Source organism: Bufo bufo, chromosome 9, assembly GCF_905171765.1.
Source record: "Bufo bufo chromosome 9, aBufBuf1.1, whole genome shotgun sequence".
NCBI classification, from domain to species: domain Eukaryota; kingdom Metazoa; phylum Chordata; class Amphibia; order Anura; family Bufonidae; genus Bufo; species Bufo bufo.
The window spans coordinates 133054547-133068956 of NC_053397.1; the positions used below are offsets into that span (position 1 = coordinate 133054547).

General features: G+C 46.4%; 1 protein-coding gene across 3 annotated transcripts in view; it reads right to left on the bottom strand.

The window, feature by feature from the left end:
* Window positions 1-14410, bottom strand: part of MYH9 (myosin heavy chain 9) — a 428796-nt gene that overhangs the window by 29720 nt on the left and 384666 nt on the right. For all 3 annotated transcript variants that reach the window (XM_040407416.1, XM_040407417.1, XM_040407418.1), the window contains 4 exons: window positions 2975-3098; window positions 2249-2457; window positions 2055-2163; window positions 1795-1967 (listed from right to left, as the gene is read on the bottom strand). In XM_040407416.1, coding sequence (XP_040263350.1) covers window positions 1795-1967; window positions 2055-2163; window positions 2249-2457; window positions 2975-3098 — 615 coding nt within the window. The remainder of the gene's footprint in view (window positions 1-1794; window positions 1968-2054; window positions 2164-2248; window positions 2458-2974; window positions 3099-14410) is intronic.

Sequence of the window (14410 nt, forward strand, 5' to 3'; positions counted from 1 at the left end):
TTAATCCCACCCCTGCCTTAGGACAATGTATAGAAATCTTGTTCTACACACCCTTTCCCTTTGGCCCAACCCCTTTTTAAAAGGCAGATGGACATTGATCCAGGGATTTGTTCTGTGGATCAATATAGCAGGATTACAGGTTGGACTTGATGGACGTTTGTCTTTTTTCCAACCTTAACAACTATGTAACACTGCAGCAGTAACAGAGGAAATAAAACAGAAGTTCCAATCAGTTTGATGTAAATCCAGTACTGAAGTTGGAAAGTCTGTCTATCTGCCCCACCAGTCTCCCCTCCCCTCTCCATGAACTTCTAAGTAATCTGATCCTTCAGGGATCCAGTCTTTACTGTGGAGTGAATTTAGAATTCCTAAAAAAAGAGGGATGAGGAGAAGAGTCTTATAAATAAAAAAGCTTCTGTAATGAGGTAAATTAAAGCTTTCTTATATTAGCATGTACTATTAATTTATGAAACAAAATGAAACTGTTAGGCATCTGAGCCTTCATCATAGCCACCGACTGAGTATCTAAAACTCTGATACTCACCATTAATTAATGCTAGGAGCCTGAGATACACAGGTGCTCTCCTGAATTCAACTGTATTGCCATCCTCAGGACGGTGATACAGTTGAACCCTGCAGTGAGGGATAGAGTATTTTGTTCTGCTGGGGAAGTATATTGTGCTACACCAAGGCATTGCTGGTCCCGTCTACTTCTGTTGGACTTCTCTACTTGTGTTGCCTCACCCTGTGTCAATTTGGACTCGCCTACCACATGGGGCCACTTTAACTCCAGTCTGCTCCTGTAAAATTACCACTGTAGAGTTAAGCCCCTGTCACACAGGCGAGTATTCCGCGCGGATGCGATGCGCGAGTTGAACACATTGCACCCGCACTGAATCCTGACCCATTAATTTCTATGGGGCTGTGCACACGAGCAGTGATTTTCACGCATCACTTGTGCGTTGCGTCAAAATCACAGCATGCTCCTCTTTGGGGCCTGCGTTACGTGAAAAACGCACATAGAAATAAATGGGGTTGCGTGAAAATCGCAAGCATCTGCAAGCAAGTGCGGATGCGGTGCGATTTTCACGCACGGTTGCTAGGAGACGATCGGGATGGAGACCCGATCATTGTTACTTTCCTTTATAACATGGTTATAAGGGAAAATAATAGCATTCTTAATACAGAATGCATAGTACAATAGGGCTGGAGGGGTTAAAAAATAATTAAACTCACCTTAATCCACTTGCTCGCGCAGCCCGGCTTCTCTTCGGTCTTCCTTTTTGCTGTGTGCATGAAAAGGACCTGTGGTGACGTCACTCCAGTCATCACATGGTCCGTCACATGATCTTTTACCATGGTGATGGATCATGTGATGGACCATGTGATGACCGGAGTGATGTCACCACAGGTCCTTTTCCTGCACACAGCAAAAAAGAAGACAGAAGAGAAGCCGGGCTGCGCGAGCAAGTGGATTAAGGCGAGTCATTATTTTTTAACCCCTCCAGCCCTATTGTACTATGCATTCTGTATTCAGAATGCTATAATTTTCCCTTATAACCATGTTATAAGGGAAAATAATACAATCTACCCAGCACCTAACCCAAACTTCTGTGAAGTAGTTCGGGTTTGGGTACCAAACATGCAGATTTTTCTCACGAGAGTGAAAAACGCATTACAATGTTTTGCACTTGATCGGAAAAATCGCATATGTTCCCGCAACGCACCTGCACCTTTTCCGGCAACGCCCGTGTGAAAGAGGCCTTAATGTTCTTCCGTAAACAGATGACTTACCGAAGTTTGCTTTTAAGGGTATTAACTTCACGGTTCATTGCTTCTGCAGTTTCTGTGGCATCCTCAAGTTCACGCTGCAATTTTCGTCTCAAAGCATTGGCACGCTGTGCTTCTTCTTCTGCCTCTTCTACCTGGCGCTTCAACTGCTTCATACGAACATTATTTTTCTCTGCCTAATTACAAAATAAATAGTTAAAGCTTACTTAAAACTTGAACATTTTATTTAAAAATTTTCACAATAAAAGATCCTTTGCAACCACCTGGTCTTTAAACTGTTCAGCATTGCGCCTTTCGTCTTCCATTTGCATTAGCACATCCTTCAGCTTTTTCTCTGAGCGACGGACTTGTTTACTTGCAGCCTGTCTTTCTCTATTTCAGAATGAAAATTTGATCAAATATTCAAATCTGCAAATACACATTGAAATTTGTTCTAAATGTAATATGGGTTACACACTTTGTTTCAGTATCAAGCTGTTCCTCCAATTGTGCGATCTTTGCTTCCAAGGCAGTGATGGATGCCTTGAATTTGGATTTAATAGAGCCTTCCAATTCTTGCAATTTTGTTTTTAACTCCTTGTTTTGTCGATCCAATTGCTGACGGGCATTCTCATTCTTCTGAGCATTACTACGTTCTGCATTCAGATCTGCATTCATCTGGTCAATCTTTGTAAAGGTGGTACAAAAAATATGGTGAAAAAGGCGCTTTCCCACAACAGAATTATAACATATACATAGAAGATGTGATATAATGTCTAATCACTGGGCGCACCAGCACAGGAAGCCCAAGAGGTCATAAGAATCAGTGCATCTGTGCTTGAATGGATCATTGGTCAAGCATGTGCGCTGCCACTCCAACCTAAGTTTATGGGACTGATCAAGATTGGCTGTTTTTCAGCCCTTCAAGTGGCAAGGCACATGCGTCACTTTATTCTTCCGTCACCCACACATTATTGGGTATGGCAGTTTCAGTGCCCAAAATGCAAAGGTGGTCATGTATTGCCAAGGGGAGGTCCCTGATCAGATGCTATACAATCAGCCTGGGCCCTATCAGAAGTGATGATTCCACCCTTAATATAAATGGGCGCCAGAATTACCATTACACAAACGCAGCCAAATCAGTTAATTCAGTTTTCTAAATTAGAGCTTCAGAAATCCAAAGGATTGAAGACCTAACCAGCACCTGGAGAGTAGCCTTTCTCAGTCTGTCGTTGGCCAGTTCAGTATTGCCCTGTTCCTCCTCCAATTCTTCCTCCAGTTGTGTAATGCGAGATTCTAAACGTCTTTTTTCTTCTAAAGCCAGAGCACTGCAAATTGAAAACAGATATTACATATAGGTGTGTACAATCATTCTAGTGCTGAGACGCTGCACAAGACACGTTTAGAATTATAGCTAATAGTTAGATTACCACCTCTCAGACCTGAATGCCCTACTCCTGATGAAGTGTCCCCAAGGAAAGAGGGACACAAACACGTTGAATGGGCTGAGAGAGCTTAGCTTACAAGGTGGTACTGCATTTTTTCTGCTGCGCTCCAGATTAATATGAGTGGAAATCTGATCAAACAGATTCCCTACTCAGCATTCGATCTCCCCATAGAGGGATCCAGATGGATGGCCAGTGTGACATCTAAATGTGGAGCAATAGTAGAGAATTTCAGAAATAGACGCATATGTTCGGCCGCTATATGACCCTATCTTACAGGGGGTCAGTGTGTATATTTACATACGTGGCAGTCTATGTGCGTACTCACAGTGTGATAAGACAATGAATAACTAACGTACTCGATATCCCATCTGTGATTTAGTGGATACTACACTATTATTGTGCACTAATAAGTGATGAAATAGAAGGGGTACACACGTACATATATCCTTATACCCTCGTACTAAGGTGCACATACATAAACAGAGTGTAAATAGCAGACAATAGGTGTTGTACTCCGCTATTTAAAGATTTCTACTACCTGCCTGTCTCTATGGGAAAGACAAAGATTTGCCCATTTTTTAACCTATACTTGCTAATAAAGCTTATTTTTTGTTTTATTTTAACCATATTTCAGGCAGTGAGATATTCCAAATAATACTACGGTAAACCCGAATACATCTTTCCGTGAACTTTGTGTACAACCTTAAAGGGAACCTGTCACCTCTACTATGCTACCCTCACTGAGCGTTTCTAAATGTTCATTGTGTTCCCCTAAACATATAAATTACACTTCATTTTATTTGCAGACGAATTCAATAAGTATTATGCATTTTTGTAGTTCCTGCCTTTTATGCAAATTAACATAAGAGTCATATCTTACTTGTGTGACCAGAGAAGAGTCATTTTCAAGCGCCGACTCATCTCAGGTTAATTTGCATATGTATCTTTTTTTTTTTTTTTTTTACACACAATAAAAGCACACAGAGCTATGGGTACTGGGTATTGCGGATGTGCTAGCGGCCATCTAGCAACCCATGTCCTCAGCTCTATACCCAAAATCCAGGTGACAGTTTCCCTTTAACCCAATATCCCATAATATCTACAACAACTTCATGAGGTTTTCCAACTTTAGGGGGGGGGGGGGAAGGACTAGGGGGGTTGGGGTGGATGGATGTGATTAAATAAAAGCAGCATTACTTTCACCTGATAAACATCCACCCACAGAAATGTCTGACTGAACATGTGACCCCTGCAGCAAGTCATTGGTAGTACTACCCTCTAGTACTATCACTACTACAATTACTATATGCATTATATTGTATTTTTAGCTTTCTTTGTGCAATATCCATCTAGTATGTGTTCCATTATTGACAGGGCAGTCCAGTGCATATCTTGTCTGATGTATGCAGTCCTAGAACAGCCGTTCGAGGGTGTATATCATTGTTCAAAATGTGAGCAAATTACCCGTTTGGAATCACAAATTGAGTATCTAAACGGGCGAGTTTCAACACAGAGGCATTAACAATTTGGAAAAAAGAGTTTGCTGCTACAAAGCACTCTATGGGGTAGATGACGGAGGGTGAAAGCGAGGAGGCTGAGGAAAATGAGGTAGCTAGCTGGGTAGAGGGAAGAGTGCCAGGGAGGCTAGCCCTGATCTGTCACACCCCAAAAAGTTTGCACGGTTGGCAGATGAGGGGGATGTCTGTTCAGGAACAGCAACTGCTGCAGCCGGACACTTCCTCTGCCAGTCATTAAGCAGGGGACCAGGGCAGGGCAGACAGTGCTGGTAGTGGGAGACAATTATTAGGGTACAGAAAGGGCAATCTGTCACAAAGACTGTGATCGACGAACAGTGTGTTGTCTTCATGGCGCTAGAGTTCGACACCATCGCGGATCGGGTTGGCAGATTACTGGGAGGGGCTGGAAGAAGATCCAGCGGTCATGGTCCATATCGGAACCAATGACAAAGTTAGAGGAGGTGGAGAGTCTTAGAAATGATTTTAGGGAATTAGGTCAAAAGCTTAGGACAAGGACCTCAAAAGGTAGTGTTTTCCGAAATAATGCCTGTACCACGAGCCACACAAGAAAGGCAGTGGGAGATTAGGGAGGTTAACAAGTGGCTCAAGAACTGGTGTAGGAAGGAGGGGTTTGGGTTCCCGGAGAACTTGGCCGACTTCTTTGTCAGCTACAGGCTCTATCATAGGGATGGGCTGCACCTCAATGGGGAAGGGGCAGCTGTGTTGGGGGGAAAGATGGCTAGAAGGTTGGAGGAGTGTTTAAACTAGGGACTGGGGGGAGGGTAATTACGTTATAGGATGGGAAGATAGTGCACATAGAAACCGGGGGCAAGGTAGGGAGACTGGGGGAGGAAAGGAGGGAGGGACTAGAACAGTTAAGAAGGAAAAGGTGTAGGGAAAAAATATATACATAAACCTCTTAATTGTATGTATACTGCCACAAGCCTGACTAATAAAACTGGGGAACTGGAATTAATGATGTGTGATGAGGAGTCGAGGACTATGACATAGTGGGAATAACAGACATGACTGGATGATAACTATAACTGGTCAGTTAATGTACAAGGTTACAGTCTGTTAAGAAAGGATCGTCAAAACCGGAGATGGGGAGGGGGTCTGCCTTTATGTAAAGTCCTGTCTAAAGCTCACAGTCCGAGAAGATATAAGTGAGGGACATAAACATGTGGAGTCACTGTGGATAGAAATACATGGAGGCAAAAATAATAATAAATTACTAATAGGAGTTTATTATAAACCACCTAATATACCAGAGTCCAATAAAAAATCTACTACTAAACGAGATAGACGAGGCGGCAAATCATAATTAGGTGGTTATTATGGGGGACTTCAACTACCCAGATATAGACTGGGAAACTGAAAGCTGTACATCTCAAAGGAAACAGGTTCTTGGCAATAACCAAAGACAATTACTTTACCCAACTGGTTCAGAACCCAACTAGATGGACGGCCATACTGGATTTAGTATTAACCAATAAGACCTGACAGAACAACAGATGTGCAGGTCGGGGGGACACCGGGGAAATAGTGACCATAAAGTAATAACCTTCCAAATTATCCTTCATATGAGCGTTTCTACAGGGAGGAAAATACCAAGCTTCAAAAAAGCAAAATTTTGCAAATAGCCGTAACTAACTGGGACAAAGTCCTCAAAAATAAAAATACCGCCACAAAATTTGATAATTTTAAAAGCATCCTAAAATCTAATTGTGAGCGGTACATACCTTGTAGGAATAAAGGGTTAAGGAACAAGAAGAAACCAATGTGGATAAATAGAACTGTAACAAAAGCAATAAATTACAAAGAAAGCATTTAAATCACTAAAACAGGAGGGGGGCTAGGAAGCACTGAAAAACTATAAGGAAAAAAATAGAATACGTAAAAAAAAACTAATAAAAGCCGCCAAACTAGAGACAGAGACTAATTGCCAAAGAGAGCAAAACTAACCCTAAAATGTTCTTCAATTATATAAATGGTAAAAAGCATAAATCTGAAGGTGTCAACCCTCTACAGAGCAATGAGGGGGAAGTTGCAGAGAGCGACGAGGAGAAAGCAAAGCTAATATTTTTTTCTCCTCTGTATTCACTGAGGAAAATAAACTGTCAGATGAAATGCAGAATGTAAAAGTAAATTCCCCATTAAAAGTGTCCTGTCTGACCCTTATGCTGCGATTTCTCAATATATAGGGCTATTACTCAGTTTGGTTCAGTAGTTATATAAAAAAAACGGACTTTTATAATATGCAAATTACCTCTCTAGCAGCAGGTAGGTTGGCTACCTGCCGCTAGCAGCCGCATCCTCCATTCATAATGACGCCCCCTCCTCATGTTGATTGATCAGGCCAGTGAACGCGCTCGTCCTCTGACTGGCCCTGTCTGCGTTTTAAATCTCGCGCCGGACTTCAGTTGGCACAGGCGCACTGAGTGGAGGACTCTCGCTCGGCTGCTCCATCCTCAGTGCGCCTGCGCCGATGATGTCACATGTACACCCGGCGCAGGCGCACTGAGGATGGAGTGGCCGAGCGAGCGTCCTCCACTCAGTGCGCCTGCGCCAACTGAAGACAGGCGCGAGATTTAAACGCAGACAGGGCCAGTCAGAGGACGAGCGCGTTCACTGGCCCTGTCAATCAACATGAGGAGGGGGAGTCATTATGAATGGAGGATGCGGCTGCTAGCAGCAGGTAGCCGCCCTACCTGGTGCTAGAGAGGTAATTTGCATATTATAAAAGCCAGTTTTTTTTTATATAAACTACTGAACCAAATTGAGTAATATGAGTAATAGCCCTATATATTGAGAAATCACAGCATAAGGATTTTAAGGAGATAAAAAATAATAATAAATGAGTTTAGTGGAGTGACAGAAGCCCTTTAACCACCTCAGCCCCCCTAGCTTAAACACCCTTAATGACCAGACCACTTTTTACAATTCTGCACTACACTACTTTCACGGTTTATTGCTCGGTCATGCAACTTACCACCCAAATGAATTTTACCTCCTTTTCTTCTCACTAATAGAGCTTTCATTTGGTGGTATTTCATTGCTGCTGACATTTTTACTTTTTTTGTTATTAATCGAAATTTAACAAAATTTTTGCAAAAATATGACATTTTTCACTTTCAGTTGTAAACTTTAAAAAAAAAAAAAAAAAGACATTTCTATATAAAAAATTTTCTCTAAATTGATTGTTTTACATGTCGTTGATAAAAAAAAAATGTTTGGGTAAAAAAAAAATGGCTTGGGTAAAAGTTATAGCGTTTACAAACTGTGGTACAAAAATGTGAATTTCCGCTTTTTGAAGCAGCTCTGACTTTCTGAGCACCTGTCATGTTTCCTGAGGTTCTACAAAGCCCAGACAGTAAAAACACCTCACAAATGACCCTATTTCAGAAAGTAGACACCCTAAGGTATTCGCTGATTGGCATTTATTTTTTTGTCACAAGTTAGTGGAATATGAAACTTTGTAAGGAAAAAAAAAAATCATTTTCCGCTAACTTGTGACAAAAAATTAAAAGTTCTATGAACTCACTATGCCAATCACGAAATACCTTGGGGTGTCTTCTTTCCAAAATGGGGTCACTTGTGGGGTAGTTATACTGCCCTGGCATTTTAGGGGCCCTAATGCGTGAGAAGTAGTTTGGAATCCAAATGTGTAAAAAATGTCCTGTAAAATCCTAAAAAACGAGATTTTTGTATAACTTACCAGTAAAATCTCTCTCGCTCTTTCCTTGGGGGACACAGAAGACCTTGGGTATAGCTCATCTCTCTAGGAGGCGTGACACTAAGTGAAGACTGTTAAGCCCCTCCTCCACAGCTATACCCTCAGCCTGGAGAGAGAGACTGCCAGTTGCGTGTCCAAGTAGTGAGAAAAGGCAAAGTCCAAAAATTGGAACCAACAAGCCAACTACCCAAAGGGTAAAACAAACTCGGAAACAGTCAGAGAAGAACAAAGAATGGGTGGGTGCTGTGTCCCCCAAGGAAAGAGCGAGAAAGATTTTACTGGTAAGTTATACAAAAATCTTGTTTTCTCGCCCAGTTTCCTTGGGGGACACAGAAGACCTTGGGACGTTCAAAAGCAGTCCAAAGGGGGAGGGACCACAGCACCAAGGCGAAGCACCCGAAGGCATCAAAAAACCGCCGCCTGCAGACCAGGCGGCCCAAAACAGCATACGCCGAAGCCCGAGTATGCACCCTGTAGAACTCGGTAAGGTGTGCAAGGAAGACCAGTGACCGCCTTGCACAAATGCATGGCCGAAGCCTAATGCCTCCGGCCCAGGAAAAAACCGACAGCTCTGGCCAAATGAATGGTGACACCAAAAGCAGAACCCTGCCCTTGGTGCGGCAACCACAACAAGAGCCACTCTGAGAAAGCGGAGGAAAGCCACCCTGGAGGCCGTCAACCCTTTGCGCGGACCTCCTGGAAACACAAGAGACCGAACGTCGACAAGAGTCGGAGATCTCCAAGTAAAAACTGCAAGGCCCAAACAACGTCCAAATCGGTGAAGTGTCCGTTCCCTGGGGTGGGAAGGGGAGGACGACTGCCTCAATGAAATGAAGGACAAACACCACCTTCAGAAGGAAGGAAGAGACGGAATGGAGAACAGCCCTGTCCTGGGGGAAGACAGAAGGCTCGGAACAAGAAGGGCCGCCACTCAGGCACCCGTCAGACACGATGGCTACAGAAACCCAACTGTACAGGACAGAAGGAGTAGAGGGAACTTCTGTAATGGCTCCAAGGAAAAATTGGAGCGCCAAGAGCCCAGTATGTAGTTCCCAGGACGGTACCGGAGGGCAGTACAAAGGAACCCAAGAGCCGCTCCATGGAAGAAGTTCCTGACAGGCCCAGAGGGTCGGGGAACGCTGAAAGAAGAAGGACAGGAATGACACTTGATACTTCAAGCAACAGAGTCCCAGCCCCAGGTCCAGGCCGGACTGGAGAAAGACAGAACCATGGAGAAAGGCAGAGTGGGGGGAACGCCCAGCTTCCCACAGAACCCCAGGTAAAGCCCTAAGTCCTACCACAGATCCTGGACGAAAAACTCGGCTAGAAGCGAACACTAGCGAGCCCACTAGAGTCGCCTGGGCAAGCGGGTGAAAACCCAATGATCAGGCGCAGACCAGTAACACGGGTAGAACAGTCGGTAGAACTGGTCCCGTATCCCCCCCAGAGTGGGGAAGCAGAAGGACAAACGGACAGGAACCGAAGGGTCCGCCCAGCAACCGCCAGGACAAGACAGGCTAAAGCCGAAGCCAATGTAGCCACCACAGGAAGACGGACTACAGTTCCGGTGTGGGAGATCTAAAGACAATCCTGACCAAATGGTAGTCCTCCCAAGTTACCGAGAAGGTGAATCCAAAGCAGAAACATTGCCTAGAATGGAAAAAACGCAATCTGCACCCAGCGGGAGGACAGAAAGCGGTAGACCCGGTAACTAGGCACACAGCTAGTACAGCCAGTGTGGACAAGGGAGACTCAAAAGGAACACCAGAACCATCCACATGAACAACCATGCTCTCCCCAGAGGGAAGGGCAGTGAAGGAACAGCCTCTGAAGCGTGGCCAGAACAGACGCCACATCGGAATGATCTGTACCGAGTGGGAGCCAAACAGAGCCGGCGAGAAAAGGCAGGCGAGACAGAGGCCGGTATAACACCCTCCAACCGAAAGGGGGAGTGGGCAACAGAGAGGCCATAGGACAGCTCAAAAGCAGAACACCGCTACACAGAGACGCCCGGTTCACCGCCTCGCAGAAGGCGAATACCCTGAAGAACCCAAGGTGGAGGTCCCCCGGACCTGTATAAGCGAGCACCCAAGAGAAGTTGGGTGACCTTCCCAAGAAGAGCGGCCCGAACCTGGTAGCAGATCAGACTGAAGCACCGAGGGCGCCAATCCGGAAAGAATCATACCACACTGCACCCGAAGAGGAGGAAATGGTATTAGGCGAGGGGACCGTAGTCCCGCCAGAGCCAACATAAAATGCGAAGGGCGCTGCAGACAGCGCTCTCGACCATGCGACCACTAGCACAGGGAAACAATGCCACGGAAGGACAAATGGGCCAACGAAATGAATGAGTACCATCCAGCTCTGTGCAGTAGCGAACAGTAGTAACATAGTAACATAGTACATAAGGCCGAAAAAAGACATTTGTCCATCCAGTTCGGCCTGTCATCCTACAAGTTGATCCAGAGGAAGGCAAAAAAACCCTGTGAGGTAGAAGCCAATTTTCCTCACTTTAGGGGAATAAAAAATTCCTTCCCGACTCCAATCAGGCAATCAGAATAACTCCCTGGATCAACGACCCCTCTCTAGTAGCTATAGCCTGTAATATTATTACACTCCAGAAATACATCCAGGCCCCTCTTGAATTCCTTTATTGTACTCACCATCACCACCTCCTCAGGCAGAGAGTTCCATAGTCTCACTGCTCTTACCGTAAAGAACCCTTTTCTATGTTTGTGTACAAACCTTCTTTCCTCCAAACGCAGAGGATGTCCCCTCGTCACAGTCACAGTCCTGGGGATAAATAGATGATGGGATAGATCTCTGTACTGCCCCCTGATATATTTATACATAGTAATTAGATCTCCCCTCAGTCGTCTTTTTTCTAACGTGAATAACCCTAATTTTGATAATCTTTCAGGGTACTGTAGTTGCCCCATTCCAGTTATTACTTTAGTTGCCCTCCTCTGGACCCTCTCCAGCTCTGCTATGTCTGCCTTGTTTACAGGAGCCCAGAACTGTACACAGTACTCCATGTGTGGTCTGACCAGTGATTTGTAAAGTAGTAGGAATATGTTCTCATCACGGGCATCTATGCCCCTTTTGATGCAACCCATTATCTTATTGGCCTTGGCAGCAGCTGCCTGACACTGGTTTTTGCAGCTTAGTTTGCTGTTTATTAAAATTCCTAGATCCTTTTCCATGTCAGTGTTACCGAGTGTTTTACCATTTAGTATGTACGGGTGACTTGCATTATTCCTTCCCATGTGCATAACTTTACATTTCTCAGTGTTAAACCTCATCTGCCACTTATCTGCCCAAGCCTCCAATCTATCCAGATCCCTCTGTAGTAGTATACTGTCCTCTTCAGTGTTAATTACTTTACACAGTTTAGTGTCATCTGCGAAAATTGATATTTTACTATGCAAGCCTTCTACAAGATCATTAATAAATATATTGAAGAGAATAGGGCCCAATACTGACCCCTGAGGTACTCCTCTAGTGACAGTGACCCAATCTGAGTATGTACCGTTAATAACCACCCTCTTTTTTCTATCATTGAGCCAGTTACTTACCCACCGTCTACTTAAATATAAGGTATTCATTTGTTGTTTATTGGACAACACCTTAGGCTTACACAGATGGACAGAATGATCTCCTTAGAGAATAGTGCAAGGCTTGCGGCAATCATCGTATCCCAAGAGAAAAAGTATGTCGCAGGAGGAAAGGAGGCATACGTACGAGTAGCCCCGTAAGCAGTGAGAAGGCCAACCCACCTACGGGACGAGAAGGAAACAACGCACAAGAACGTCCGCTCACTGCAAAAATATCACTCAGCGAAGAGGGCCAGCCACAGAGTGCCACAGTATCTACGGGAGTGCAAACTGAAAGGAGTTATGCACAAGACTAGTATGGTATGCGATGGAACGCAAACTGACCGCCCCGAAAAGGGGGGAAATGTACCTGGCAAGCTGCAGTGGGCAAGAATGCAAAGGCCTGCCCCAAAAAGGGGGTGATGCCCAAGGCCGTACCTACGTCAGAGAAGTAGGGCATACCATACTTCGCCCAGAAAGGCGCCATGCACATGGCCACACAGTATCCAGCAGGAACGCAGGAGGTCCACCTAGTGAAAAAGGGGGGGCATGCACAGGGCTATCTTAGCATTAAGTGAGTGTGCAACAATTCACCCAACACCGAAATTTCGTGAGAGTGTAACTACTCCGCCAATGAAGGGGAACATGTGCAAGTCCAGTACAGCACATACAAGGACAGCCTTGAATCTTGTGAGCGTGCAAAATTCCACCCATGGAATGAGGGGTGGTCACGCACAAGGCCAGCACCGTATCCAATGGGAGCGCAAGCGTTCCACCCATGTTAGAGGCCATGCTCAAGGCCAGCAACGTATCTGGTGAGAGTGTAGTATGCCGCCCAGAAAAGGAAGGAGGGGGGGGGTCATGCACATGGCCAGCATCGCATCCAGGGAGAATGCGAGCAGTCGGTGAGAATGTGTGTATGCCACCTGAAGGAGGCATGCCCATGGCCGGCAGCGAATCCAGTGAGAGTGCGTACACCGCCCACGGAAGAGGGGTCATGCATATGGCCGGCCGCGGATCCAGAGAGAGTGCAAGCACCCCGCTATGTATAGGGGTCATGCACATGGCCAACAATGTACCGGCGAGAGAACAACCACCGACCGAGGGAGTGTATGTATGCCGCCACCCGGGAAGGAGGCATGCCCAAGGCCGGCAGTGAATCCAATGAGAGTACATCATACCGCCTATGTAAGGTGGTCATGCACATGGCTGGCAGTGAATCCAGTGAGAGTGCCGAATGCCGTTCACAGAAGGGAGTCATGCCTATGGCAGGCAGCGAATCCAGTGAGAGTGCCGTGTTCCACCTATGGAAGGGGGTCGTGCACATGGCCAGTATTGTATCCGGAGAAACTGCAGTAGGCCGCCAATGAAAGGGGGATCATGCACAAGGCCAACCCGCAGTTAGGGAGAGTGCAGTATCCTGCCCAGGAGGGGGGTCCTGCACATGGCAGGCACCATAACTGGAGAGGGTGACGAATGTTGCCTACAGAAAAGGCATGCACTTGACCAGCGCCGTAGCGCGGAGAGGGCAAGAAACCGCCTAGAAGGGGAAAAAAAGACCCTGGCAGCGCCGCAGCCGGGGAGCGCGACACCATGCCGCCTATGGAAGGGGGGCATGTATACAGGCAGCACTCTGAGATGAGGCTGCAGCGTCCTGCGCAGCCCACAAGTCATATATATAATAAAAAAAAATAAAAAAAATTAACAGCCTCACTGAGGCAGAAAAAATAAATAAATAAAAGGGGGCCACCTACAGGGCACAGATCCACCCATACAGGCCCATCGGAAGCCGGCCTGTACCCAAAGGGTTAACAGGGATCCGGCCTGGGGGGCGGCACTGCGATCCTCTGGGGGCGGGGGAACCTCCAGGCGGGAAGAATTTGCGCCTGGAGAAGTTCCAGCCCCCTCCAACAGAGGCCTGAATTTTGCGGCCTAGTAGGCCGAGAAGCTGGGGCCTAAATTTTTAGCGGCGCCCGGCTGACCGGGGCCGCACAGTATTTAAAGTACCGGCCGGGCCTACGGAGCGGCACATACCGGCCGCGGGTGCCCACCCCGCGGGCCGGAAGAGCCGGGGCCTAAATTTTTAGCGGCGCCCGGTTGACCGGGGCCGCACAGTACTTAAAGTACCAGCCGGGCCTACGGAGCGGCACATACCGGCCGCGGGTGCCCACCCCGCGAGCCGGGGACCCGGATAGAGCGGGATCGCGGCCTTGAAGTGGAACACAAGTTTTGCGGCGCCCGGCCGACCGGAATGTTCCGACGGTCGGCCGGGGCTGTTGAAGCGCTCATTTGCAGGCCGCGGTGCCCACCCAGCTGTCCGGAAGTGAGGACCCTGCACCCGGCAGC